Source organism: Wasmannia auropunctata, unplaced genomic scaffold, assembly GCF_000956235.1.
Source record: "Wasmannia auropunctata unplaced genomic scaffold, wasmannia.A_1.0 LD336090.1, whole genome shotgun sequence".
NCBI lineage: Eukaryota > Metazoa > Arthropoda > Insecta > Hymenoptera > Formicidae > Wasmannia > Wasmannia auropunctata.
This window is the reverse complement of record NW_012026800.1, coordinates 2,654,754-2,680,600: the sequence shown is the minus strand read 5'-3', so window position 1 is coordinate 2,680,600 and position 25,847 is coordinate 2,654,754. Positions and strand designations below refer to the sequence as shown.

Sequence of the window (25,847 nt, the reverse complement as noted above, 5' to 3'; positions counted from 1 at the left end):
CGAGGAAGAGACCGCGCGAGTCAGAGAGAGACGGGGGCGGGGGGAGGGAGGGGGAGAGGTGAGAGCAGGTGGGCTTTCGCGACTCGCGCGGGACTTCGCGGCTCGGCGATCATGATCGTGAGTTGACACGTCGTTCCCGTCGTCGGTCGCGCCTGCCGCAGCGTTAAATGCCGCCCGCGCCAGCCGCAGAATGGACGTCGCGGAGGACGCCGAGGCTGCGCTGGACCCGCGTATCCAGGTGAGGTGGAGGCTCCCTCGGGGGGCCCGAGGGTCTCGCGCTCTCGCTCCGGTCTTGCTTCCCCCGCGCGTGGCGTCGACGCCCGTGTGGCGTTTTTAGGTTAGGTCTCCTCGCCGCGGCGGTGCCTAACACCGCCTGGTACATTGTCCCACTTTGCTTTCACTTTCCTTCCCCTCGCGCGGATGGACGTACCCGAGGGGCGCGAGATACGCGAGACACGCGGGTAGCTCGATCGCGTCTGTCTTCCGCCTGATGACGTTGTCGTTCCGCGAGGAAAGGAGATTGGGGGAGGCTTCTTTGGGCTTCAATTAGGGGAGACCTCGAGACGTATTTCTTCTTTCTTTCATCCCTGATGGTACACGTCTGTTCTTTTCAGCTGAACTTCTTGCACGTTTTCCTCTTTCATTTTTCCTCTTTCCTCCTTCATTTTCCTCTTTCATTCTTCTCGCTTTTCCTCCTTCCACGTTGGAGAAAAAGGAGAATACATATAAACAGTGTAGGAAGCTCAGCTAGAAAAAGAACAGACCCATTTTATATCTTTAAAGAGAAATTAAATGATGTGAATATAAATTAGAGGGTGGAAAAGTATTCTCTTGTTTATAATGAGATAATTTGGATGTATAGCGTGAAACAATATCTTTCTTTTCTTATACTGACACGTTGCGATTAAAATAAAAATGACAGTAATTAAAGGTGGATCTCTAACTCTAAAGCTTACAGCATACAATATATAATTTAAATTCCAAGTGGACATGAGATTCAATTGGGAAAGTTTTACATTGAGATGCGCTCCTCCTTTCATTTTTCCCTGTGGTATTATATCTAAAAAGAGAAATAAGTAAAAGTGTTCTCTTTTCTCTAATGAAATAACTGAATTCCTAATTTAGATAATAATTTAGCATGGAGTAATAATATCTTTTCATGTACTGGAATGTTGCGATTAAAGTAAACAACAGTAATTAAATAGCGATCTTCAATTTTAAAGTCTGTGGACATGCAATACGTAATTTAAATTCCAAGTGAAAAAATTCAAGAATTCATATCTGATATGATCTCTTTTTGGCATTTTATTAAGTTATATAAGTTATAAGATAATATCTCATATGATAAATTTGTCCTCTAGATCGAGTTGGAGAATTTGAACAATGCAGCAGATAATATTAATAAGCTGGAGACTGAATTGGATGTAAGGAAGAGTATTTCATTTATAAGTTGAAGAAGAAAGATAATGTATTTGCAATATTTATTTTATCTTTATTCACTTTTAGGAAGCTCACACTGCTTTTGGGCAGCTTCTCTCGGACACAACGAGGAGGCTGAAAGAAATTACGGATAAACAGGGCACTAGCTGCATTGAGAAGGCAAGATGTTACTACGAAGCACTGGAGATGGCTCACCAAGCTCAGGTAGAGACCTAGTCAAATCTAATTTTATTACGTGCCACAAAATAACAAATACAAAAACGTATGTACTGAGTTATGTGGAATTTTAGAAAATTCAGTAAATGTTTTCAATGGCCTCAAAATGTTTTCACGATGCTCTCGAAGGGAATTGCCATTGAACGCGTAGCGTGATTACCGCACGCTGCGCGTTCTACTCTGATGCTTGCTTTAATAGCGGCATGAATGAGCATATCCTGCTATGCCCGGTTGAAATTCCACTCGTGCTGATTTGACATGGCTCGCTACTTAATGCAATTAAAATAAAGTTTTGTAAACTCAGTACGTATCGAAAGTTATAACTGCACGAGACTCGTTTACATTGTCATTTACTTTAGTGCAACTCATTAATTAATTTTGATATATTTATATCTATGACAGCAAGAAATTTTTAATCGCTCTTGTTGTCTGAATATAACATCTCACGTTTAAAGTAATTCGTCATACTGCAGATTATAAAACTAGTTTTTGTGTTAGACAAATTTAAATTATAACTAGCTGGACGGTTATATAAGTGAAGCAATGAGACATTTCCTCTTGCAATTTGCAGGTGCAGTGTCAACAACAGGCGCAGCTGTTTCAAAGAGCCAGCGAGATTCACGCAGCGGCGAAGGAAACTGTCGCTTTGGCCGAGGCGCGATTCATGTCTCATCAGCATGAGTGGAATTTTGACCAGGCATGGCAGGATATGCTCAATCATGCGACTATTAAAGTAAGTGTAAGATTAAAATGCACAGCACGATGACCGTGCAATTTGCTTCTTACAAAGTAATGCGAAACATTTGAAATGTCCTGTGATTACACTATATATATATATATATATATATATATATATTATTTATTCTTGTCCGCCCCATTTAATTAATTTAATCAATTCACCAATGATCAATTTCTAATAAAGGAAACGTAGAATAGCAAAATAAAGTGATATACTCTTTGTCGAGGTCATGGACGCGGAGAATCAAAAAGCGGAGTGCGGTCGAGAACATCACAGAAGGGCGATGCTGTTCCACGAGGCCGAGAAGAAGCTACTGCAACTGGAGGAAAAGCATCGAAACGCAATAATAAAAGCGAGGCCGTACTTCGAGGTGAAGACCCAGTGCGATCAGATGCTGGCGACGCAGAAGGAGAGAGTGGAGTACCTGCAGCAAGCTGTTAAGGAAGCCAAACGTAATTATGCAACGAGTCTCCGGACGTTGGAAGAGATTAGCAACCAGATGCATCAGCAACGAAGGGATTATGGTAACATGAATTATATTTTAGAGACATACATGAAATTATATTTGAATTATATTTAGAGGAATATATTTTAGAGACATACACGAAATTATATTTGAATTATAACTTAAAGCAATATATTTTAAAGATATACACGAAATTATATTTTAATTATAATTTAAAGCAATATATTTTAGAGACATACACGAAATTATATTTGAATTATATTTAGAGGAATATATTTTAGAGACATACACGAAATTATATTTGAATTATAATTGAAAGCAATATATTTTAAAGATATACACGAAATTATATTTGAATTATAATTGAAAGCAATATATTTTAAAGATATATACGAAATTATATTTTAATTATAATTTAAAGCAATATATTTTAAAGACATACACGAAATTATATTTTAATTATAATTTAGAGGAATATATTTTAGAGACACACACGAAATATGTTGTTAATAATGTGTTTCTTTTGTTTTTTATAAACATTATATTTATATTTTAGATATTGTGGCTAATGGACCGCGAGAGCCTGGGGTTGGTGCGGAACTCATTAGTTCGGACACACGCCAGAAGTATAAGAACGAGTTCTGCGATCCCGATAATCGTAAAATATCCCCCATTAGATATAACGAAAACGGGAACAACGAAAAATTGCACGATATCAAAGTCCGTAAAATATATAATGATTCATCTCGTATAGAGCAATTGGAATTGTCGATTTCTATCGTTTTTATTTGTTAATTTTCAGAAGCCTTGCTCGACGAGGAGCGACGCGGAGCACCTCGACAAGAGATCCGTCGACGGCAGCGAGAGCAAGTTCACGCAATGGGAGCTCGAGCTGCAGACCAGTATGGAAAAATTAAATCGCTTGTCGATCGAGAATTCGTTGCGCGTCAAGGAGCGCGGCGCGCAAGGTTCGTCCGACCTGCGGGACGCGGTTGAAGCCGGCACCACGAACGGGACGTGCTACAATCCTTCCGAATCACCTAACACGCGTAGTTCAAATCAATTTTCAAGATCGACTGAAAATCCGGGGACTATCGACAGATTTAGCGGCAGATCGCACCTGCTGAAATCGTGCTCGACAATTGACTCGACGACGGCGTTACGCGGCGCGTCGGCGCCCGCTTCGGCGAGCAATACTTCAAAATCGCTGAACGGCAGTCCCGTGAACAGAGGTACGTCCGATTTCGAGACTAGGATCGCCGGGAGAGCGGGAAGCGCGGATATATCGAGATACGTGCCAAACAAAATCCCTCAGTTCAATATTAAGGACAGGAGAGCGCAGAGCAGCTGGGACATCAACGCCCCCAGCAACAGCGCCGACGTGGATGTCGCGAGTGAGGAGTCTGAAAACGATAGCTGTAGTAGTGCGAACGATACCTTAGCCAATAAGAGCCGCGTACAACTTACGAATTTACGTAGCGCGCAAGTTTCCAATGTCGAGTTCCTGCCAGCGTCTCATCCTGTCGGCCAGCACCCGACGAGCTCGCAGGACGACGTCGCGTCATCGCAGCCACGTTCCAGCTCGAGTATTCCGCAAAAGAGCGCGTCATGCAGTGCCAATTCCAGTCCGATAAAACTGAAGAAACTAATATCGTCCGCGAGATCCCTGGACACTGGGAGCGCGGACCGGCTCGACAAGCAGGGCTCCACTAGCAAGAGATTCGCGAGCAAAACCGCCAGTATTAAAGAGCTACCGTTACTATCGCTCTTCGGGCAAACGTCCGCGTTGTCGGCGCTGAGAGGCAAGAGCAGCAGCATGATCAATTTGGGCGGTAAGGCCAACCTGAAGACGCTGCTGGATAACTCGCATCTCGGTAACATACAGGCGATCAGCGCGGAGAGATTGGCGAACGTGAGGCACAAGTTGGTCAACGATTGTCCGGAGGCGAGGACGACGGGCGACGTTAAGAAATAATGAAGTACAAGAGAGAAAATAAATATAGATCGCTTACGATAAGTGATTTCTGCGTTTAACACGTGTGTAAGTATTCGTTAATGTTCGTTCACAGGAAGCTCGGAAATCGTGAATCGTTCGGAGATGAGAACGTTGCGGCGAGAACGACGTTAACTTTTAACAACAGTCTCGCATTTCCGAGGGAAAAGAGAGAGAGAGAGAGAGATACGAAAGACATTTCTGTAGCTTTGCTGCAAGTTACGCAGCAGCTGGTTATTGAATATATGCTGCAACGTTAATTAACGATATGTATTATATAAATCCTCGCGAATTAATTAGGTGTTAATACCTTACTTGTGTATTAAAGCTAAACGTAATCACGGTATTGCGGTCGAAGAAATGTGATTATCGTGGTATCTTTCCCGCACGGATTAATTAAAATACAAATACTACGCGCTCGAAGTCCCAATTAGGCAATATAACTGCTGTTAAGAAAAAAAAACCGACCAGGCGATGTACGCATCGTATCGTTTACTATTTTCTAATCTTTTAATATGTGCTTTTTTAATAAAACACGTGTTTCTTAACAAGCAACCACATGTGTATATCTCATTCACACGACCGGTAGTTACTTTCTGTCGCGGTATTTGGCGTTGAAAAAAAATAACTATTTGCGAGAGATACGCCGCCTTTTTTTACGAGCGCAATGCAAAGGCGTCGATGATTATCGGTCTGCTTTTAATTCATAAATTCAGGAGGTACAGCCGTTTCGTAGAGGACAGATATCTACATATCGGACGCACATACATTCCGCGCAAACAGATAGATATCGAGGTGGAAGCGCATCGATTGAATGTACGACGAGCATGGGAGAGCTAAAGGTCAATGACTTTTTATCGCATATCGTTTCGCCGGTGCAAAAAAACAGGCTCCTATCTAATTGTGAGTTAAGGTTGAACGCGATTTTTTTAAGCTCCCCGCGGGAGGGAAGCGCACGAATGAAACGGGCCATCGAATTGTCTCGCGGCGATATCGCGCTGATATCGTTGCGGCCCTGCTTCTTCTTTGTTCCGAGAGACGACAAGATGGCCTTATACATCTGATCTAAATACCGTGGCGTATCGAGCATTTTCTTGGCTCCGACGAGTGTAAATTCTCTTAGACTAAATTAACAGCGAATCGAGAACGCTTGTCAATTGGAGTTCAATCGGTCGTCGAATAATTCATTGCGTCACGAGTCACTTCGGAAATTCAGAAAAGATCACGTCTCGCGCGCCCCTACAATAATATCTTCTTTAAATTCCGCCAAGAAATAATACTGCCAAGGAGAGAAAATTAGCTCTCTCTGAATCTGGGTAAGCTCGTCGATAAGCGGTCGGCCGTTTCTCGTGGAGGGTAATATACTACTTAATACGCAATAATGACACATGCTTAATGACAAATTGCTTGGTTAATTTTGTGCCAATTAGACGTTATCTAAAAATAGGATAACGAGCATAGGTAATGTTTTTTTCAATTAGTCTTAATTGGATATTAATTTTAACTCTTAATGAAGAGGAGTTGAAATACAATATGATACGTAATGTTGAAAGTAACGTAATCGCGAAGAGAAATGCATGATGATTGTATCTACATTATTAGATATAAAACTCCTAAATTTTATGAAAGAGAAAAAAAGATACATATTTATGAAGGATATATGCTTTGCATGGCAGACGCGAGTTTCAAACACCGGAAACTGCAATCTTGCATGTTACGATAGACGCGCTCGTGGCGAAGATCGGCCGATCGTCCAGACACGCGTCATCGACGAAAGGTTATCAGTAACTGGGTGATAAAACGCCCGGCCGAAGATGCTTCGCGAAGAAACCGACAACGAGAGGGTCGATTATAGAGCCGCCAAAGCCGACGGCCGCGTGACAAATAATCATCGCAAGGCATGTGATATCTGTACGCACGAGACTGCGGACAACAAAGACGCAAATCGCAATTCGGTTTATCACAAAATTTACTCGATAAGGGAGATTGTAGATCCTCAAGTTTTAACGTAACTTTCGCATCCGATGTTTTTTTTTTCCAATCAATTATCACGAACGTGCAATTTTTTCTACGGGAATAAACCCTGTAAAATATTACTAATCTATTCTTTATGAGAGCTAATTATATTAGAAATATTATTTATCGGTGTTATACGAAGTTGATAATTATTTTGATAAATTTATTTGCAATAATAATGTAAATTTTAATCGAGATTAGAATATTGTTTACCGGTATTATATAAAGTTAATTAATTATTTTGATAAATTCATTTGCAATAATATTGTGAATTTTAATCGAGAATTACTGGAATTTGTTTGCCGAATCTGGCAATTGCTAAATTAACGGTGGACTCATTTCGGTGAAGAGAAATATCGTAGGGATTAATTTATCTCCATCTGTCGCATTGTAGGGATTAAATTATCGCCATCTCGTTCGAAAATATTCGGATAACGAAAATAGAATGCAGAAACGAAAGGAATTCTCTAGCGAGGCTACGGAGGACGAGGCGGAAGACGAAGAGCAGGAGGTCGATGAAAATCGGAGCGAGGAGGAAGATGCAAAGGTTCAGAAAGTAGGTGCGAACCAAGAAAAAGAAGAAGCGAACGAAAACGAACAGGAAGCTGCGCAGATTGGACACTGCGCGATTTGTCAAGTTATCATTAACGACGCGAATCTCGGCGGAAGCATCGCCGACTCCGAGCAGGATTCCGATGGTTATCTGTTGTGTCAACGTTGCATACGGAACTTTTCAATCCGATCAGGTCAATAAAATATTAACTGTTCGTTATATTATAGTAGAAATTTGAAAAAAGAAAATTGAGATTTACAAAAAATTTCCAATATTCGCACAATAGTCTCTTTCAAAATTGTACCTTTCATCAGATATTCATGCAGAACTTATTTCTCTTTTTGTGTTGCGAGAGGAATCAACGTTCCAAAAAAAAGAGAATCTTGAAAAAATCTTAAAACATTTATAAATCTCTAAATAATGAATCAAGTGATAATTAATCGGCGAAGGTCGATGGCCAAACGTGCGCCGATTAATTATTGACAAAAGTTAAGTATCGCATGAAAAGAGAGACGTATCCCTCAGCTCCGGAGTCTCGAAGATCGCACGCGAGTTTCTTTCAAAGCAGAGACAACGATCGCGGCGATCGCGTGCGTTCGAGAACGTACGACCCGCGTCGCGATCAGTGGGCCTGCAGCTTCAACAGAACCGCGCCCGTCGAGGCGAAGACGTTGGATTACGAGTCGGACGCCGTCTCGTACGTCGCCGATCGCGATCGCGGCGATCCGCGACGGGAGGAGCAGACGGAGAGCCGCGGTAGGCAGAGTCAACAGCAACGCGATTATTGCAATTTGACGACAGCGACGACGAGGAGAAACGGCGCGGTGGATCGATACACCTCCGAGATTAAGGTCAAAAGTCCCTCACTGGCGTCCTTCGCCGACTGCTCCCGCAGACCCATACGTTGCCCACGCCTGGATTGCTCGGTGAACGTCGCCTTCTCGGCGCTCACCCATCACTTCCTCTTCGACCATCCCGAGGTGCCCGTCCTCAGCGTCGAGCCCGGCGTCGAGAGCACGCTCATCGTCAGCTATGGAGCCCTCTCCTGTAACTCCAGTCGATGTCTAGCTCTCTTACTGGTGTCCGGAAAGCTCTCGTTAGTATACTAGCGTCGCTTAATTATATTACACGAAGGTGATGGCATTCTCAATTCCTTATTTCCTAAAACAATGATTTTTTTTTAATATAAAAATATCGGATAAAGAATTTGATTTGCGATTAAATTGAAATTGAAAAAGACGTCTCAGGTACAATTGTACAATATTCGCGATTAATACTGATTATAAACGAAAAGCTCTCGTTAGTATATTACCGTTCAAACATTACACGAAGATGATGGCATTCAGTATAGATTTCTAATTCCTTACTTCCTAAAACAATGATTTTTTTAATTAAACAGAAAAAATCGAATAAATTTAAATTACGGTTAAATTGAAATTGAAGAAAATGTTTTAGGTACAATCGTATAATATTCGCGATTAATATTAATTATAAACGAAAAACTCTCGTTAGTATATTAGTTTAACCATTACACGAAGATAATGGCATTCAATATAGATTCCTAATTCCTTATTTAATAACACAATGATTTTTTAAATAAAAAAAATATCGGATAAGAATTTGATTTGCGATAAATTCGAAATTGAAAAAGATTTCTTAGGTGAATCATACAATATTCGCGATTAATATTGATTATAAACGCGCTCAATTCAACCACTAATAAATTTCTATAACACTAAGAGATTCCTCAGCGAGGCTGTTCGGTAGCATTCAAATAAATCCCAAGTATCGGAATCGGTTGCCTCTACCGGTATTGGCAGCGCGTTTGCACAGCAGCCGCAATTACGCGTGTTGCGAGGAGGTGCACGCCGGCGGAGAGGGCCAGTGCGAGAAAGACATGATCATCGCCTGGGTGGCGGGATTAGACGTCGGCGACACGGCTGACAGACTTCGGTGTAGCATCCAGGTAATACGTCGGATCGATTCGCGTGCGTAAGACGAAAACGTATCAGTGCTCAAAGATGGGATAATGACGCTTAAACCGTTTAACCCGACACAGGCCGTCGACAGCATCGAAAACGGGGGATTCCGTTCGCTGACGTACACGGGCCCTGTGACGTCCCTGAGAGCCGCCCAATGTCCACGTGACGTCTTCTTGACCGGCGACTGTATAGTTCTCCACGAGGGGCTGATCAGCCACATCACCTCCGGCTGCACCAACCTCAATGTAAATGTTATTGTACACTAAACGTTGTTCCGTTAATACACATCCTCGTTTCTGAACTGTCTTAAAAATGTAAGCTTATCCAATAAATGTGAGCTCTTATCCAATGTAAAATCACAAGGACCACACAAGGAAAACCGGGCGTGGCGAATGAAAGGTCTGAAGAAGTTGCGTCTCGTGTCGCGCGAAATCCTCTCGTTTATTTCTTAAAAATATCCATTTTTTTTGGCCTAATCAGCTAAATTCACTTTCCCTTTTGCAACATCCGAGCTAATAATCTAATGGGACGTAGATATTTAAATAAAATATATATAATTATCTCGCTCTTTCGCATATACTTGATGACGTACGATGTATAAAAGGACGGTACAAAGGACAGTATTGCAGATTACCCAACTTGAGCACTTACTCGAAGAAGGCGAATTCTTTTTTTTTTCCTTCCCAAACATCTCGAATTATAAGCTAGTCATGGCAGGGGGTCGCGCGTACGCTTTAGGAATGAAACCGTACTTGCGCGTCTTGGGCGCGTAGGCCCAGAGCCAGCCGTCCACCGTTTGATTTCCCAGATCCGCGTATATCCAGTCGGCCCGTTTCACCGACAGATCGTCCGGCGCCTGCGCCTTGTAATCGTAAAGCACCACTAATTCCGTGCCGGTCGTCTCGTCCCGGAAATCCCGCACTCCCTTTTGCTGCAGCGACTCACCTCCCGTTATATTGCCCCCCGTACCTTTGCCTGCAAGATGAATACTAGTTAACGCAAGTTGATAATTTTGGAAGATTGATAAAATTGTAGTCCCATTAAGAGCTACAGAACTTCGTTGAACTCATCGACATATATATCCTAGAAAATTTTCCCGAAATTCACAGGATGATTTAGCGATTGATAATTAATAAAGAGCCAACCTGGACTGTGAGCCTCTGCGGACGCTGTATTTGTAGTGACAGTGGCGGCCGTCGTAGTGGCCGTCGCGTAAGAATGAAGAACGTGACCGGGATAGACGAAGCCGGACGGTACGAAACCCTCGTTGCCGTCGCAATGTCGGAGCACCCAGAACCAATCCGGATCGTCGCGATTAAGCACGGTCACGAATTCGCCTCTCTCGACGCTGACGTCGTTCTCGTCCCGCGCCACGAACGTGTAAAGAACGATGTATCTTCCGGCTGATGGATCCTGCGGGTAGAATTTCTCGCTGATGAGTCTTCGTCAAATTAAAGATAATAATAATAGTAATAATAAGTGCCATAACGAGTACCTAATTCATAGTCGCTAATACTTTATTTATCCAATGATAACAATTTTTAATATCGGATAATAATTAAATTTCAATTGAGGACTCGGGTTTATATTTTTAATATTCGGAAATGTATTAATTTGGGGACACTCGTTTTATGGCACATTCGACTAACTGACTGGTACCTTGAAGAAGGGATGTACGTCCGGTTGCGATGATATAGTCTGTATGGAATTCTGGGACTGCGTGATGTTGGAGCGATTGACGTTGACGTCCGCAGTGGTGATGTTATTCCGCGCGTAGCTCTCGCAATCCGAGGCGGATCCGGTGTCGGTCTGCTGCGTTTCCTGCAGTCGGCCCGCGCTAAGAAGATCGCAGTCGTTCTCGCTGGACCGCGGCAGCTTCTTCTTCACGTTGTTCAGATTGGCCAACGTCAGTTCCGCCAGCTGCGACGTGTACGGTGCGCAATACGAGTGCGGCACGAAGCCTTCCATACGCGTGTCCGCCGCTATCACGTACACCCAATCATTCTCTCTGTAAAGCACATTCACTATCTGAAACGTAAAAATTCCAATATTAAGTGCAATCTTTTTCTTCTTTAATGAACACATTGTTTCCTATTGTTTGCTGCTACTGTTCAATTTTTTTTATGCAGACAAAGGTAATGGTAAAAAGATTCTAATCTCTTTAGACATGTAAAAAGATTCTAAATCAAATGTACTAGCAATTGCTACGTGTGTAATACAAGTAGCAATGCCGCTTGTAAAACGTGATTCAACAAAGATCCGTCGGAGAACAATTCTGTGAATTCAATCGCTCACCTGGCCCCTTTTGACTTGAAGTTCATCGTCCACACAGGGGGTAAAGTCATGCACAATGACCATTTTACTGTCCGGAGAGAGTCCATTCTCCTTCTCAATACCGACTCTGACAAGGGTCTCGATACTCGCGCTTCCTGTTATGCGGCCAGGGGGTAACGGCACTCTAGTGCCCAAGCCAAGTCCATTGCCACCAGTCCCGCAGTCTTTCTCCAAATTAAAGTTGTGCGTTCCGGCTGCTTGGAATTGATAACATAAATGCAAGTGAATTTTAAAAAAAATTTTAAGATAACAAAATAGATTCTTTTAAAATTTCTTTTAAAATGATTTTTTTAAATTTACAAAATTTTATACAATATATATATAAATATATATACAATTTTAATTGTATATATATAAATATATATACAATTTTTTTAAATAACAAAATTCTTTTTGAAAATAATAGGAATTATAAAATTATTTTGAATGCTTGTGAAGATAATGTGAAATAATATGAAAATTATTTTAAGACTAAAAATTATCCGATAAAAATTACTTTTGTAAAACGTACACTTTGGAATTTAAATCACTTTAAAACGTGACGTTTTTACGAAGAGACAATTTTCACATTTTCCGACGAGGAGAGAAAAATCGAAAGTCGTAATCGGTTCGTGAACTCGGCCGGGCTCGCTTCGCGGAGCTTGCGAAGTGGAAGCTGCATAACCGGTCCCGAGCAACAGGTGATCGGGCCGAATGTGACAACTGGCCCTCACGACCGAACTCTGCCATGCCCTCGATCCTCCCATCTCTCTCTCTCTCCGTCACTTCCTCTTTCTCTCTCTTACTCTTGCTTTTCCTACGGCTCGTGACGTTTACTTACGTTTCTTCTTCTTTCCGCGACGTATGCGCACGGGGCACAGGAAGGCCATTCTGCGGTTCGTTCGCGCAGCCCGCTCCGGAATCTCTCACATCTCCAACGCGGTGCGACCACCCGCCTCCTGCGGAATGCACGCGTCCGATCTCTCACCGCGGATGTATATGTGTATGTGTATGTATGCGATGTGTGTTGGTGTGTGTGTGTGTATGCGTGCGCGTGTATATATATATGTACACCAAGGGCAGAGAAGATCCACGCGGAAGGACGCGGTGCCGAGGAGAGAGAATGTCTCGAGTTGAAACCGAAATCTGGCTGCCGTGCGTCGCCCTGGAACCGAGGCACCTCCCGCAACGGCGAGCGGACGCGTTCTCTCCGCGTTCCCTCTCGTCCACACTGCTGGGTTCTCACGGCCCTCACGGGTCCTCGGGGGCCCAACCAGGACTCCGATCGTGAATTAATCTTGGGCACGGCAGGTAGAGAGCGCTACGGGATGATGATATGGGATCGTGGTTCCCGTTAAATTTTCATCATTCGGACGAGACCGACGCTCCATGAAAAGACGTAACAGATAAAACGAGTTGAAGGTGTTGCAAGTTGCAAACCGCACTAAAAATATAATATATCCTCATTAGGACATATAAAAACAAATGCGTGAATAATAATTATTGTAATTAAGTGAAAATGAAAATAAATTGATAATAAGAAGGAAAGTTGTTTTATAATAAGAATCTTAATTAACTTTTTACCTTTCAAGAATGACTGCGATAAGTTTCCTTTTACTTTATCTTCTACTTTCTCTTTTCTTTTGCTTTATCTTCAATTTTTCTAGACTCCTTCGTAAGTAAAATACAAACACTATTAAGATAAGTCCAGTAAGTGAACTGTCAACAGATAGAAAGCAGATTTGTGTAGAAAGTGACAGCCTCACCGCATTAAGCTTAGCTTGCGAACCAGCTTCTAGAAGCTGCTAGAAGCTCGCAAACGTGACATGACGGCATCCGTCAAACGCGCATACCATTGGATTTCTGCCGTTAATTCGTCACTCAAACCGTGCTGCTTGATTTTCGTCGTCAATCCGCCGTCAAAACAAAATTTGCCATATTTCCGACTGAATTCCACCAACAATACCTCACACAAATTCTGCATCAAATCCATACTGCTGAGCGAGAAAATTTGCGGTAGACGGCTGCATCATTCATTTTCGATAGACTTGGCTGGTTTGATTTTTGCTCGAATAGCTAAAAAAAAACAATGTTTATAGACATGCGAAAAAATAGATGTGTTACAAATTATATCGTTTTACTTTTAATAATGCTTTACATTAACCTATATACCTGCATTCATATTACATTCTCATTTCAACGATCTATTTATCTCTCTCTCTCTCTCTCTCTTCTAACAATGAAACCGAGAGAGGTTAGGCGAGGAAAATGGAAATACATGTCTCCCGAGCTTCGAAAAACTGCCGGAGTTATCAGGAAGACATCTCGCGAGGAGATCGCGAGAGATGGCGAAATCAAAATCCAATTCAGATTTCGCGCCCCACGCTCTCCAACGTGAATCTGAAAATTCGAATTCGCAGGTTTGCAGCTTCCCTTCAACCTTTTCTGAATTATAATTCCCTAGAGGGCGGGAGATTTGAATCGTGCCAACTCCCGTTACCTCCTGGCCGTCTCTGTTTTTCTGATAACTTCGACGATTTTTGGACGGCATCGAGAGCCACGTTTACAACTCTCGCCTAACCTCTTCCTTAATTGGCGTAAACAATGAGATAAATCTCCGTCAGTACAGAACCGTAATTCGAAATAAAATAATTATACATTATTATATAATTATACATTATGAATCAAAAAATGTTTTTGGCGTAAAAATCGTCTTCCAACATTCCAATTTAAAGCTGTACGTGTAGCACTTCTTTGACTATAAATAAGTAAAGACTGTAACGTGTATAACAAAAAAATAAAAAAGTATAATAAATAGAAAACAATAATTACCCAATAATTATCCTCTTCCATTTAAATTACTGCTTAAAGGATTCACTATCCGATTAAATGTACGGGAGAAATCCGAATATTTTCGTTTTCGTTGAGCTAAAATAAAATGCGGGAAGAGTTGTGATCAACGACACACATTGCAGGGGATGAGACGATACGCAGATTTTGCTCGAAACTTGCTTTTATTGTATTCAATTAATATAAACGACGGTGGTATATTTCGTTCTTGCCTATATATAACAGAGCTCTTCTGACTTACGCTTAACAATTGCGGGTAATATTACTTGGTTTTTCTTCAACTCTCTCTCTTTCTTTCTCTCTCTCTCTCTCTCTTTCTGGAAAATATTCGTATTATATGTATATGTACAGTTATGTTCGTAATTGTGCCGAATATTTAGTCATTAGATTTGCGGATCGACTACTTAGGTACCATTAACGTTAACTCCGGTTAATATGAGACCGTAGAAATGCTCCTATATATTACTACTCGTATGCTTCAGGCGTACAGAAATCGCGAGATTCTAACAAAGTTGAATCTAGTGTCACGTGTATACATGTACGTGTGTATGTGTGTGTGTTAAAGTATGTAATATGTATGGCTGTGAAATAGGTACAAAATCGATTAGGTACAAAATCGTCCCTATTTTTTTTTTTTTTTTAAATGATACAGCGCAACTACATATCCACGGCGAAGACGAAACTTCGAGAACGAGCGGGGCCGGAGCTCTTGTAAAAAAATGCGAACCGTTCCACCGTATTATCGGGGTAAATTTATCGCAGTGCAGATACGATCACGGTTGTGGATAAGATCTCGTATATGAGCCGCGAAAGAGAGCCGGGCGCTCATCGTCTCGCTTATACATTTATTATGCCATGCGCGATCTCTTGCAAACCGCGCGAAGGCGTAGAACACACTTTTAAAAAGAGGGAGCGCGATCGATCGATTTTTCTCTCCGTTTCTTCTTCTTCTTCGTCTCTCTCCCTCCCGTGGGAGGGGATTTACAAAATTCGAGAGAACAGGAGGTCAGACTTTGTACTTTCGTATTGCACTTTGTTGTGTGTAGTTCAATGACACGTTGGAGTTCTTAAGTATTATAAATTCTAGCGCAGTCGCGAGATATTCTTTTTACTCTAATATGCTCGACACAGTTCTTTGTAGATTGACGAAATAAATAAGAGCATATATATATATAAAATTATATATGAATTAGATATATAATATTTATATATATACTGTAATTATATATATATATATATATAATAATTATAATATATTATAATTATATATATTACATATAAATTTATATGTATATATAATTATAATTATGTTATATAATTATAATTATATATAAGTTGAGAAAATAAACTATACTGCATACAAAAAGATTTCGTTAGCCTTTCTTCTTGGAACTCGCGCGACGCGTCACTAAATAATTCCCGCTACTTCACCGTTAAATAATTAAATTCCCGATAACAATGTCAGACAAAATCGTTTGCACCCAAACGACACAAAATTTATCTAAACGACAATATTGTAAAAAGGTGACGAAAAGTAACGTCAAAAGTTTAGAATGTCTACAAAGTGTCTAACCAACGCCTACAATGTTTAGGACGTTTCTCAAGAATATCTAAAAGATATCTAAAAGGCGCCGAAAAATTTTTAAACGCCCGAAAGACGACGGCTAAACGATATCTAAAAAATTTAAGGACACCTAAATGTCTATAATTTGGCGCCTGGAAAAGTTTGAGACGCCCGAAAAGATGCTCGAACGCTAATCTCAAGGATACAAAATGTTTTTGGAGAATATCTAAATGACATTTGACAAGATCTCGAGAAGACGTTCTCGCGGCGTCTCCCGAAACACACGTTTGTGAAGTCTGAGTAAGTTTTACAATTAACCAGCGCGCGCGGATATGGGATTGCTTTTCGAATGGAACGCAGTAGGTATTAATGCAGATTTCGGGTCGTCGCCGCATTACAGAGATTGCATCGCCGATTATAGGTCACTATTTGTCGCTATTGGAATTTCCGCTAAGTTGCAGTTTAGATTACGGCGGCGCGCGGCCGCGTCGCGGAGCAAAGTCCTCTCGCCTTCACACGCACGGCGCAACGATATATCCACATCAGCCCGTCTATTTTGTTATCGCACAAACGCTCCTCATATATCGCCTTATCGTCTATTCAAATAGCTTATTTTCCTCCTCGGCGTGTGTGTGTGTGTGTACGCGTGCACACACGTCCGTGTGTATCGAACCGGGAGGGAGAGGCGCGCGCGAGATCTCGCCTTTACGATTCTCTTGTTTTCGCAATAAGTCAAAAATAGAACGACGCGGTATATTATATATGCCGCATGTATTATATGTATATATATATATATATACACACACGTCGGTCGGGTACGCGCGCTCGCGTTACATTCGATAATGATATCGCCGATAACACCGCGCGTCATCGGCGTGGCGCCGCGAGATTGGAAACGAAAATCCGCGCGATTTCGGTCGACGTACGTGCGCCCGAGGAGACGAGACTTTATTTCACTTCTAATTGAAGAAACTAATCGAGACAGATACGAGAGAAGTGATCGAGGTACGCACACGCACGCACGCGTATATATAGGTCGTATCAGCTAGAGCACTTTATACAATTCGTGGTTTCGAAAGTCAGACTAAACATATAATAACAACAGAGATAATATTAGCGAAGCGCACGATAAAAATCACTTCCGACGTCTGCTCCCGGGAGCTCGCTCATGGTTCTCGAACGAGCGTCAGCAGTGTGTTTAATTCGACACGTACACGCACGGCGTGCGCGTTCGTGTGTCATAATTATATTATACAAGCACGGAGATATCTCGAATATCGCACGCATGACGTGATCCAATTAATAAATATATATATATGTATATCCTCTTTCTTCTCCTCTCCGCGATGGAATCGGTCATCGTGTTGTGTACTCTCCATTCTCTTTTTTTTTTTGTCAATATATAATTTGTCAACGTATTTCCGTCGAGAAAAATCAAATTACATCGTCCCTGCGAAAGAGTGAAATACATTTCTTTAAGTTTTGGCAGTTTTACACGGATTCGTCGAAACCGAGAAAAAAATTCGTCTTCTTCTTCCTCTCTTATTGTTTACACACCGACTTGAAACGTTATTCGAAACCGAGCTGTATTATATAATTATTTTAGGTAATTACGAATTACTCCTTTACTCTTCTCTTTACTCGTCTTAGGTAACTTTACGATAAACTGAGTTGTGTGTATGTTATGTATACGTGTGTATGAAAAACATAGATTATTACATTCTTTTTATACCTTAGGTGGGAGATGCTTACCTTACTGTAACATTACACACAATGTAACGTATCTTATGTATTATTGACCGAATGTTACATAGGGCATATATTTATATATGTATATTATAATGAATGTTATGCTATATTCTACATCGTAGATTTACCTCATACATCGTTCAGCTTTATATTAAAACAGATTGCTTTGAAATTCTAACATTTACTCCGTCCAAATACACCGGAATCGAGTACCCACGATGTGAGTGCACTTCTCTTTTTTTTCCCCCCTCTTTTTTTCTACGAGCGTGGAAACGTCAATTTCTTCCCTGCATTTTTTCCCCCTTTTCTTTCCCGGCGTAAGAATTATACTGGCACTGTAGCTGTGTGTTTTAAAAACAAGAGAAAAGAGATAAAGAGAAAAGTGTGTATGTGTGTGTGTGTGTGTGTGTACGATAAGAGATCTCCGGAGCAGTTCTCGGCATATGTATGTATATACGCGTGTATATTTTCGATACACAATCATGTATTTAATAATCATCATGTTTTGCTACACAATGGAAATATAATGCAAGTGTACACGGTTTACGTTGTCGTAACTATCATATCGCTAACCGCGTGCGGGGGACGCGCGTTGTGTTTGCACAAACGTGCCCCATTATACAATCCCCCAGCAGTGTCAGTTTTCTCAGTTATCTATTCTGCACTTGGGCCGCACGTAAACGCAGGTACAATTTCGGAAAGAAATTTCAGTCGATACAAAATCAAGATTACACCTTCGAAGGTGGGCCGGTATGTAAGACCGAGCGAACGAACGACAAACGAAAACGAACGGGGGAGGAAAATGCGAGGATAAATTTCTTCGGAAATCCCCTTTGATGTGCCGTCTTACTTTAATCAGTCCGAAACCAACGTTAACAAACCGGCTCCGTTTGCATTTCTCTACGATGAGCATCTTTGAAACTTTAACAAAGAGAGTTTATCTTCGTCGATCGCTCGCTCGTTCGCGCCGTGCCGCGCCGCTTTTACAAATACATTCGAGTGTCTAATTTAAAGCAAAGATTGTTTTATCGTGTCACTGGGAACTCCGTACACCTCGTGGCGTAGAAAAGAACGGCGAAAATAAAAAGTATAGCGTGTTACAGTGAAAGAAAAAAAAACAAAAATAATGGGGAGAGGCGGGGCAAAAGGCAAACATTTCTATCACGCATTTCTCTCGATTGTATGTGTAATAAGTGACAACAGAGTCCGTAATAAAACTTACCCTCTTTTGCGTATATAATATGTCTCTCGTATATATGTATTTCTTTTCTGTATCTACATCCTCTTTTACACGTGCATAATATCTTGCTTGTTCATGCTTCAATATATATATTTACTTCGTACGAATATATTAAAAAAATCTATTTCTCCCTTTATATTGTGGAGTATAATATAATTTGATACACGGACATTCTCGTATTATATGGAGTATTCTCATGCAGGAAAAATAATCTGTGCTTTCTTTCTTTCTTTCTTTTTTTCTGTATCCCAACAATCAACTCGCGAATCTGTATGAAAATGAAAAGTCCGTAATATAAGACGAATTGTATATCCAACATAATTTAACACTCGGTCTCTGCTAAACTCTCGGGAGATGCACAAAAATCGCGGCCGCAGCTGATACCGTCTTCCTTCTCTCCGCGTTAAGACGTTCTCTCTTTAGGTAAATTTTTCGATGTTGACAAAACTGGAAACGCTATCTCAGCACGGCCAACATTTTTTGCACATCTCCCGTTCTCCCTCTCTTCCTCTCACTCTCACAGTAGGACCATTTCACACACATATATATATATATAAATATATATATTAGATATAACTAAAATGATATGTCTCAACAAAATAATGTGTATGTACAAAATAAATATAAATATATATTTATATATATATTAAAGATGTGGGTTCCTCAGCTGCGAATCTACGTAAAAATATCATATATTAATAACAAAACTTTGCAGTCAACAGAAATCATATACAGTACGTGTCCACACGTACGATGCGATCAATAAATTTCTCGTTACGCTTTTAGCCGCGATTCCGAAAAAGAAACATATACATTTTTTAAGAGATTTAGAACTTTAGAGAAAAAAAAGAAAACAACATACGATCGTCGACGATCTGTTTTAAGCGGTCTATTTAAGTATAAATCTTATGACCAATAAACTAAATGACTCGATAATCACGTAAACGATTGAAAATTTGAAAACAATCGAATACGTTATTATCAACAAAAATTGATTCGAATTATGGTCCTACTGTATGTACCAAATAAATTTCAAGAACGCAAAATTCTTTCTCTCCTCCCCACCTTATTATTGACGTGATTAGGCTTGGACCGAGCTTTTTCGTGGAATAAAAAAGCAGATCCCACTTATACGCGTTAATCACAAGATTTTAGTCGTAGCGATTCGGTTGCTTTTCTTTTTTTTTTTTTTGGAACGTGTGAATAACGTTCTGGGCATTACAATGTAGTACGAGCTGCTGGAACACACCCAGGTTTATGCTTACAGCATACCTAGAATAACAATATAGCACCTAGGTTTTTTGTACTTTAGCAATTATTTCGTCATGATACTGTAATTAATTATAAACATACACCTATGATGCCACAATGTATTTACATTATGCTGACTACCAAGATGTGAATGGGAAGCAATCTAAATTCATTCGTACTAGAAATCGCTTTCTGTCTCTCGCACATGCATTCTTACTTTCTTTCTCTCTTTCTTACTCATATATTCAGGATCAAAATTATACAGTAAAAATCTTGCTCCACACACACACACACACACGCATACACTTCGTATATATTTAATATATACGAAATGTCTCATCGTAATACCCATTAAATGTAATCGTTTTTATTGGCGCGGTAATAGTCCATTAAATCTACTCCCCTGTTTCGATATAATACAATATCTACATTCGATTTTAATAAAAAATAAAAATAAAAAAAAATCGACCGATACAAGTATACTTGACGTGGCTGCCCAACTCGTGGCATCGGTTTGCCACATCTCCCACCGGGAGTATCACTCTTTCGAAATTCCGCTACACGTCGCCCCACGGCTGGGAGACGAAGTGTCAACGGAGCAACACGTTTGTCTTCGCGGCGCCATAGACTCGTCAAGCCGAAATTCATCTCGCAAAAAGGACGTGTATCGTTTTTCTCGTTATCCGCGGAACGGATAAAATGCAAACGGGAAGTGGACGTAGTATTGCGCGTAGCTATCGTCATCGACGAACATGGAAGGCAAGCAATCTTCGCTGACAGTGGTCGGTCGGTCGATTCGAATTTTCGTGAGAAACACGAGTATGAAAGCGCGAGGACTCCACCAGCCCGATGTTTTGAGTTGGGCAGCACGTGTTTTACTTACCCAGTAAAAACGCCGAATTATCTGCGATAACGTTTAAAGGCTTGTCGCGTATCACATAAACCTAGACAGTTTATCGTTTAGTTTAGAATCGTAAGTATATGTATATAATATATATTATGTATATGTACCTAACGTACATAAACTCAGTGCACGCTTATTCGGCCAACGGATGAGCGTCGTCGCGGTAATCGCTGAGCAGTTGTGGGTGTGTGTGTGTTAAATAACTTCCGCGTTATCCTAATCACTGATCCGACTCGTTATTAGCTGCCAGCACGCTGGCAGGCTCAGACTCTTTATTGTTCGCCGGTAAACTCGTAGCAGCGTCGGTCTCCTCGTTGCCGCCCTCGGTGCTGTCGGCCGCGCTGGAGCGCGGCGCCGTCGCCGTCGTCGCGTCCTCCTTCTTCTTGTCTTGTTCACTCTCCTCCTCGGCGACGACAGGGGACTGCTGCTGCTGCTGTTGTAATTTCTGCATGTGCAGCTGACTGCGCAGCTTCGAGATTTCGCGAGCGTCCGACCGCCGATGACGGCGCAGCTGCGCGTTCTCCAATGCCACGCGACGCGCCAGCTCCATCACGTCCTGCGGCACGTCCAGCGCCCTCAGCCGCTCCTCGAGATCCGCCGCCGCGGCGCCGTCCGTGTCGGAGTCGCTTTCCGACGGCGAGGAGGTGCCGACCTCGGAGGAGGTCGCCAGCGGCGTAGGTTCCACGCTCACGGTGGACGACGTCACCGCCGCGCTGCTCTCCTCCTCCTCCTCCTCGCCCTCCTCTTTCTTGTCCTCCTTTGGCACCGCCGCCTCCTTCTGATCTTCGTCCGACACGTAGTACAGGGGAGGATAAGAGCCGATGGCCGGCGCTTGACTCGGCGACATCTTCTCCACCTTCACGCTGGCGGACGTCAGCAGCTCCTGCTTCTCGCACGTGGGACTCGAGGGGTGGTGATTGTGACGGCGATGCTCGTGATGATGCCGTCGCTGCTGATGAACAGACGAGGGCGGCGGTATCTGGCCTATCTGTGCGGGCGCCGGAATAGGCGCGAGCGCCACATTAGGCTGGAAATGTGGCTCGAAACGCTCGCACTCCGAAAGCGGGATGACTCGCTCCGGATGTTGCAGCACGGGTGGACCTCGACTGAGATACGCAGGCACCAACGACGAACTGTTTAACAGAGGCGAGAACGTTCGTTTTAATTATCGCGTGTCTAAACGTGAGATATATATGCGAAGTTGACGCGAGAAGATTTTACGATACCTACCTGTCTCTGTGCTTACAATTGCCCGCAGCGTTCCAAGGCTGAAAGGCTGCACCCCTGGTAGCAAGCTCGAGAACCGCCCATTGCATCTGCAGGTTAAACGACTCAGTCATTTGGGGATGGTACATTGCCAATCCATTGCCATTGTAGATTCCAGCGCAATCGTCCCTCCCTATGTCCTTCTTTGTGCGTTTGATCAATCTCTCGTGCTCGTGTCGCAGCTAAAACAGATATGTGGATTCATGTACTTTCCAGAAACATTAAACGATAATTTAATTTCATGTGCTACTTTAACTGTACGCATCTATGTAACGTTAAAATTATAATTTAATTTTTAAAGAGAAAACACGTTAAGCGCCAATACCTCTAGCTTTCGCTTGGAGTTTAGCACAAGATGCCTCTCCTTCAGCTCCCGAAAAAGTATAAGCGATTTGTTGTAGTGCTGTTGATCACGAGAGAGCAGAAGATACGACCGCCAGTTGGCGGAATCGAAACCCCAGTGGCAGGTGCGGTTCTCCAGAGATCGGTGAGCGTGTCTCACGAAGCGTTGGGGTGAAAATTGGTAGCCACACTCTAGACACTCGATGCACACCGAATCGTCGGTCTCGAAAAGCTTCGCATCGAAGATGCCCTTGCACTTGCCGAAACATTCGTGGTACACTTTGAACTTGATAACCGTCTCCTCCTCCTCCTCGTTCTTACACGCCTTCTTATCGAAACTGCCCTGCGCCGGGCCGATCTGGGAAGGATCGCAGGATTCTGTCCGTAACAGCAGAGCACTGACGAGCCTCTCGGCGTCGGTCTGGGTGATGAGACCGCAGGACGGCGCGTTGCGCGGCAGGATGCCGGAGTGCTTGAGCTCCTCGAGCTGATCCCGGGTGCAGCGCGAGCAGTAGATCTGCAGCTCGTCGCACACCTGGTTGATCTGCTGCAGGGAGAAGTCCTGCAGCACCGTGTTCAGTATCTGCGGCAGGCACAACCTCCTCTCGCCGCCCACCACGAAGCACGAGATCCTCTCGCCCTCGAGGATCGTCTCGCACCTCTCGGAGCAGCTCTGATCGGGCGCCGTGAGTATCGGTATCTGAAACTCGAGCTCGCGCTTCTCGCACACGATCTTCGGTCGGTCCACCGCCGCCGCCGCGGGACGATCCTCGTCCGAGTCCTCGAGCGAGCGGGGCGCCTTCGGGACGGGCGTCAACGTGCGCGCCGACGTCTCGCGGATCTCCTTCTCGACAATGTCCTTCGGCGGCTGCGACTCCACGGGCGACTCCAGACCGCAATTCGCCGCCGGACGACTGACAGCGGGCGGCGAGAAGCACGAGGTCGCCGACTGTTGCTCGTGCAGCAGGGCCTTACAGTCCATGCCCAGCAGGGCCGAGCTGGGACCCTGTAGGCTCTTGATGGCTGACAGCTGATAGGTCTTAAGGACGGTCTTCAACTGCGGACTGTACGACTGGCCAGCGGCGGTGTTGCCGAGCATTAGTGTCTCCATTGTGCGCGCGGTATTTCAAGAAGCGTGCCCCCCCGGTGAAACAGGATGACGACGGAGGAACGGAGTACGATCGCGAGCGACGACCGCCGCCACAACTGTTACAACGTATCGCACTCGCTGTACCGCGCGCGACGAATCTCAACACTCACACTCGCTTTAATATATAAGTAACTGATGTATACAATACAATTCCGTATTACACTTCGACCATCCACCGAGTTTATTTATGTCGCGGACGATGGAGCAGCGGGACCGGGCACTAGCACGACAACTGGCGCGACAACTCGGCTTCCACGCGATTCCACTTCCATGTTACTCGGGCCCAGCGCGTCGTCGCCGTCGTCGTCGTCGTCGCCGTGGTTGTAGCAGCGTGGCCTCCACCGCATTCCTCGCGTTCGCTCGCGGACCGACGTGTTGTGCCGCGAGACAGACGCGAGTCCATCCTCTCCGTGAAACCGAACGGGGTTTTCTAACCCGCGCGCTACACGGGCCCTCCTCGGTCGCTCTTCTTTCTATCTCTCTCGCGCTCTCTCCTTTACTCGCACGCACGCACGCACTCTCTCTCGCTCCGCTCTCGTCCGGCACGAGAGGCCGAGTTACACACGCGTATAACCCGTTCGCGCGTCCTTCCTTCCTCCCTATGATCGCCCCTCCCGCCGCTGCATTACGCGTCGTCGACGAAGACAACGATGCGACTACCGCCGCGACCCGCGAGCCCGCGATGCCACCACTTCCACGCACAACATGATAAAGCCGCCGCCTGCTGCTCCTCGCCGTCCGTCTCCCTCGTCCTCTTTGTCCGCGGTCCCACTCTCCTTCTCCCTCGCGCGCGCTTTCGCGGGCAGAAAAGCGCGTTACGCGGAGATCGTACGCAGCGAGCGCCGTCCTCCGAACGAGAGAGAGAGGCCTCCTCCTCGCGGGTTCCCTCCGATTCTGTCGCGAACTCCCCTCCCGCTCACTGCTACTGCCCTCTTCCTTCTCCGCACCACGTCGTCGTCGTCTTCTTCTTCTTCCTTCTACCTTCTTCTTCTTCTCCTCTACCACCACCACCACCACCGCCTCTTCCTTCTCCTACGGCGGCGACGGCGGTTTTCAACGCGACGTTCTCGCAGCCGCGAATTCGATGCGCGACGAAAGCAGCACGGTCATGGATACGGCGGGCCAACGATCCATAGCGGGGGCCGAGTCTTACAGTCTTATCGAACGCAATCTACGGACAACGAAATGGCACATGCTTTATATATATATATACTCATGGATATATATATATACACACATATATATATATATATATATATGTATACATATATGTTTTGCAATCTATGTATATCTCTCGCATCTATCGTCGCACGTTGCTCACTGTACTCGCGCGAACACACGCGCGCGCGTTTCTATTTATCATCTCTCTCTCTCTCTCTCCGTCCCGTCACTTCAACACGGCGCACTGCTGTCGGTGCATGTTATCAGCGTCCGCCGTCCCGTCGACGACGTTCCCCGCCGCGCGCGCCAACACGAGCCGCCTCTTCCTCCTCCTCCACCTCCACAGCCACCACCACCTCCTCCTCCTCGTCTTCTCTCGTCCTCGTCCTCCTCCTCCTCGTCGTCGTCGCTGTCGCTACTGGCGTCGCCGACGATCGCTATCGGGACGCCGCGCCGCCGCTGCGCGCGCCAACAACAACGAGGATGTCGGCGATGATACCGTGCGACGTCCGGCGAAATATTATCGCATCACTGGAGCGCGACCACCAGCACGGCTGGCATCGTCAGACGAGCGATTTACTCGTCGGCACGTCGCGACGCAATGGCGTATCGATCGCGACGACGGCGACGACGGCGACGACGGCGGTGGCGG

General features: G+C 43.9%; 4 protein-coding genes across 7 annotated transcripts; 2 read left to right on the top strand and 2 right to left on the bottom strand.

Moving 5' to 3' along the window:
• The first annotated feature begins 90 nt into the window (after positions 1-90).
• Positions 91-5,409, top strand: LOC105447900 (SH3 domain-binding protein 5 homolog). Its single transcript, XM_011686193.1, has 7 exons — positions 91-238; positions 1,362-1,424; positions 1,507-1,644; positions 2,228-2,389; positions 2,622-2,919; positions 3,418-3,581; positions 3,664-5,409. Exons 1-7 carry the CDS (start codon positions 191-193, stop codon positions 4,834-4,836), a joined length of 2,046 nt encoding a protein of 681 aa, XP_011684495.1. The 5' UTR covers positions 91-190; the 3' UTR covers positions 4,837-5,409.
• A 50-nt stretch (positions 5,410-5,459) lies between these two features.
• On the top strand, positions 5,460-9,761 carry LOC105447901. 2 transcript variants are annotated; one of them, XM_011686194.1, is made up of 6 exons: positions 5,460-6,170; positions 6,531-6,752; positions 7,265-7,616; positions 7,949-8,519; positions 9,164-9,389; positions 9,483-9,761. In XM_011686194.1, exons 2-6 carry the CDS (start codon positions 6,669-6,671, stop codon positions 9,669-9,671), a joined length of 1,422 nt encoding a protein of 473 aa, XP_011684496.1. In that variant the 5' UTR covers positions 5,460-6,170; positions 6,531-6,668; the 3' UTR covers positions 9,672-9,761. The 2 variants fall into 2 exon arrangements, with proteins under 2 accessions (XP_011684496.1, XP_011684497.1); XM_011686195.1 differs by lacking the exon at positions 5,460-6,170 and having other exon boundaries at positions 6,681-6,765.
• A 66-nt stretch (positions 9,762-9,827) lies between these two features.
• On the bottom strand, positions 9,828-13,974 carry LOC105447898. Of its 2 annotated transcripts, none has more exons than XM_011686188.1 (8): positions 13,891-13,974; positions 13,572-13,794; positions 13,303-13,437; positions 12,560-13,162; positions 11,701-11,936; positions 11,065-11,433; positions 10,551-10,818; positions 9,828-10,380 (listed from the first exon to the last, which is right to left on the bottom strand). In XM_011686188.1, the coding sequence occupies exons 4-8, from the start codon at positions 12,606-12,608 to the stop codon at positions 10,103-10,105; spliced, it is 1,200 nt and encodes a 399-aa protein (XP_011684490.1). In that variant the 5' UTR covers positions 12,609-13,162; positions 13,303-13,437; positions 13,572-13,794; positions 13,891-13,974; the 3' UTR covers positions 9,828-10,102. The 2 variants fall into 2 exon arrangements, with proteins under 2 accessions (XP_011684490.1, XP_011684492.1); XM_011686190.1 differs by having other exon boundaries at positions 11,701-11,933.
• Positions 13,975-17,554: 3,580 nt separating this feature from the next.
• LOC105447897 (ski oncogene) lies at positions 17,555-24,108 on the bottom strand. 2 transcript variants are annotated; one of them, XR_974174.1, is made up of 4 exons: positions 22,868-24,108; positions 22,507-22,724; positions 21,393-22,409; positions 17,555-21,316 (listed from the first exon to the last, which is right to left on the bottom strand). XR_974174.1 is itself a non-coding variant. In XM_011686187.1 (3 exons), exons 1-3 carry the CDS (start codon positions 23,993-23,995, stop codon positions 21,497-21,499), a joined length of 2,259 nt encoding a protein of 752 aa, XP_011684489.1. In that variant the 5' UTR covers positions 23,996-24,108; the 3' UTR covers positions 17,555-21,496. The 2 variants fall into 2 exon arrangements, 1 of the variants encoding a protein (XP_011684489.1); XM_011686187.1 differs by having other exon boundaries at positions 17,555-22,409.
• Positions 24,109-25,847: the final 1,739 nt, after the last annotated feature.

What these genes read in the sequence shown, in the direction of transcription:
- LOC105447900 (XM_011686193.1), top strand. Translation starts at nt 191, where the DNA reads ATGGACGTCGCGGAGGACGCCGAGGCTGCGCTGGACCCGCGTATCCAG. An exon ending in AGCTGGAGACTGAATTGGAT is followed by an intron (nt 1,425 to 1,506) that starts GTAAGGAAGAGT and finishes ATTCACTTTTAG; the next exon opens with GAAGCTCACACTGCTTTTGG. An exon ending in AGATGGCTCACCAAGCTCAG is followed by an intron (nt 1,645 to 2,227) that starts GTAGAGACCTAG and finishes TGCAATTTGCAG; the next exon opens with GTGCAGTGTCAACAACAGGC.
- LOC105447901 (XM_011686194.1), top strand. Translation starts at nt 6,669, where the DNA reads ATGCTTCGCGAAGAAACCGACAACGAGAGGGTCGATTATAGAGCCGCC. An exon ending in TGACAAATAATCATCGCAAG is followed by an intron (nt 6,753 to 7,264) that starts GCATGTGATATC and finishes GTCGCATTGTAG; the next exon opens with GGATTAAATTATCGCCATCT. An exon ending in GACTTCGGTGTAGCATCCAG is followed by an intron (nt 9,390 to 9,482) that starts GTAATACGTCGG and finishes AACCCGACACAG; the next exon opens with GCCGTCGACAGCATCGAAAA.
- LOC105447898 (XM_011686188.1), bottom strand. Translation starts at nt 12,608, where the DNA reads ATGGCCTTCCTGTGCCCCGTGCGCATACGTCGCGGAAAGAAGAAGAAA. An exon ending in TTCAAGTCAAAAGGGGCCAG is followed by an intron (nt 11,434 to 11,700) that starts GTGAGCGATTGA and finishes TTTACGTTTCAG; the next exon opens with ATAGTGAATGTGCTTTACAG. An exon ending in ACGTACATCCCTTCTTCAAG is followed by an intron (nt 10,819 to 11,064) that starts GTACCAGTCAGT and finishes TTCTACCCGCAG; the next exon opens with GATCCATCAGCCGGAAGATA.
- LOC105447897 (XM_011686187.1), bottom strand. Translation starts at nt 23,995, where the DNA reads ATGGAGACACTAATGCTCGGCAACACCGCCGCTGGCCAGTCGTACAGT. An exon ending in ACTCCAAGCGAAAGCTAGAG is followed by an intron (nt 22,725 to 22,867) that starts GTATTGGCGCTT and finishes TATCTGTTTTAG; the next exon opens with CTGCGACACGAGCACGAGAG. An exon ending in AATTGTAAGCACAGAGACAG is followed by an intron (nt 22,410 to 22,506) that starts GTAGGTATCGTA and finishes TCTGTTAAACAG; the next exon opens with TTCGTCGTTGGTGCCTGCGT.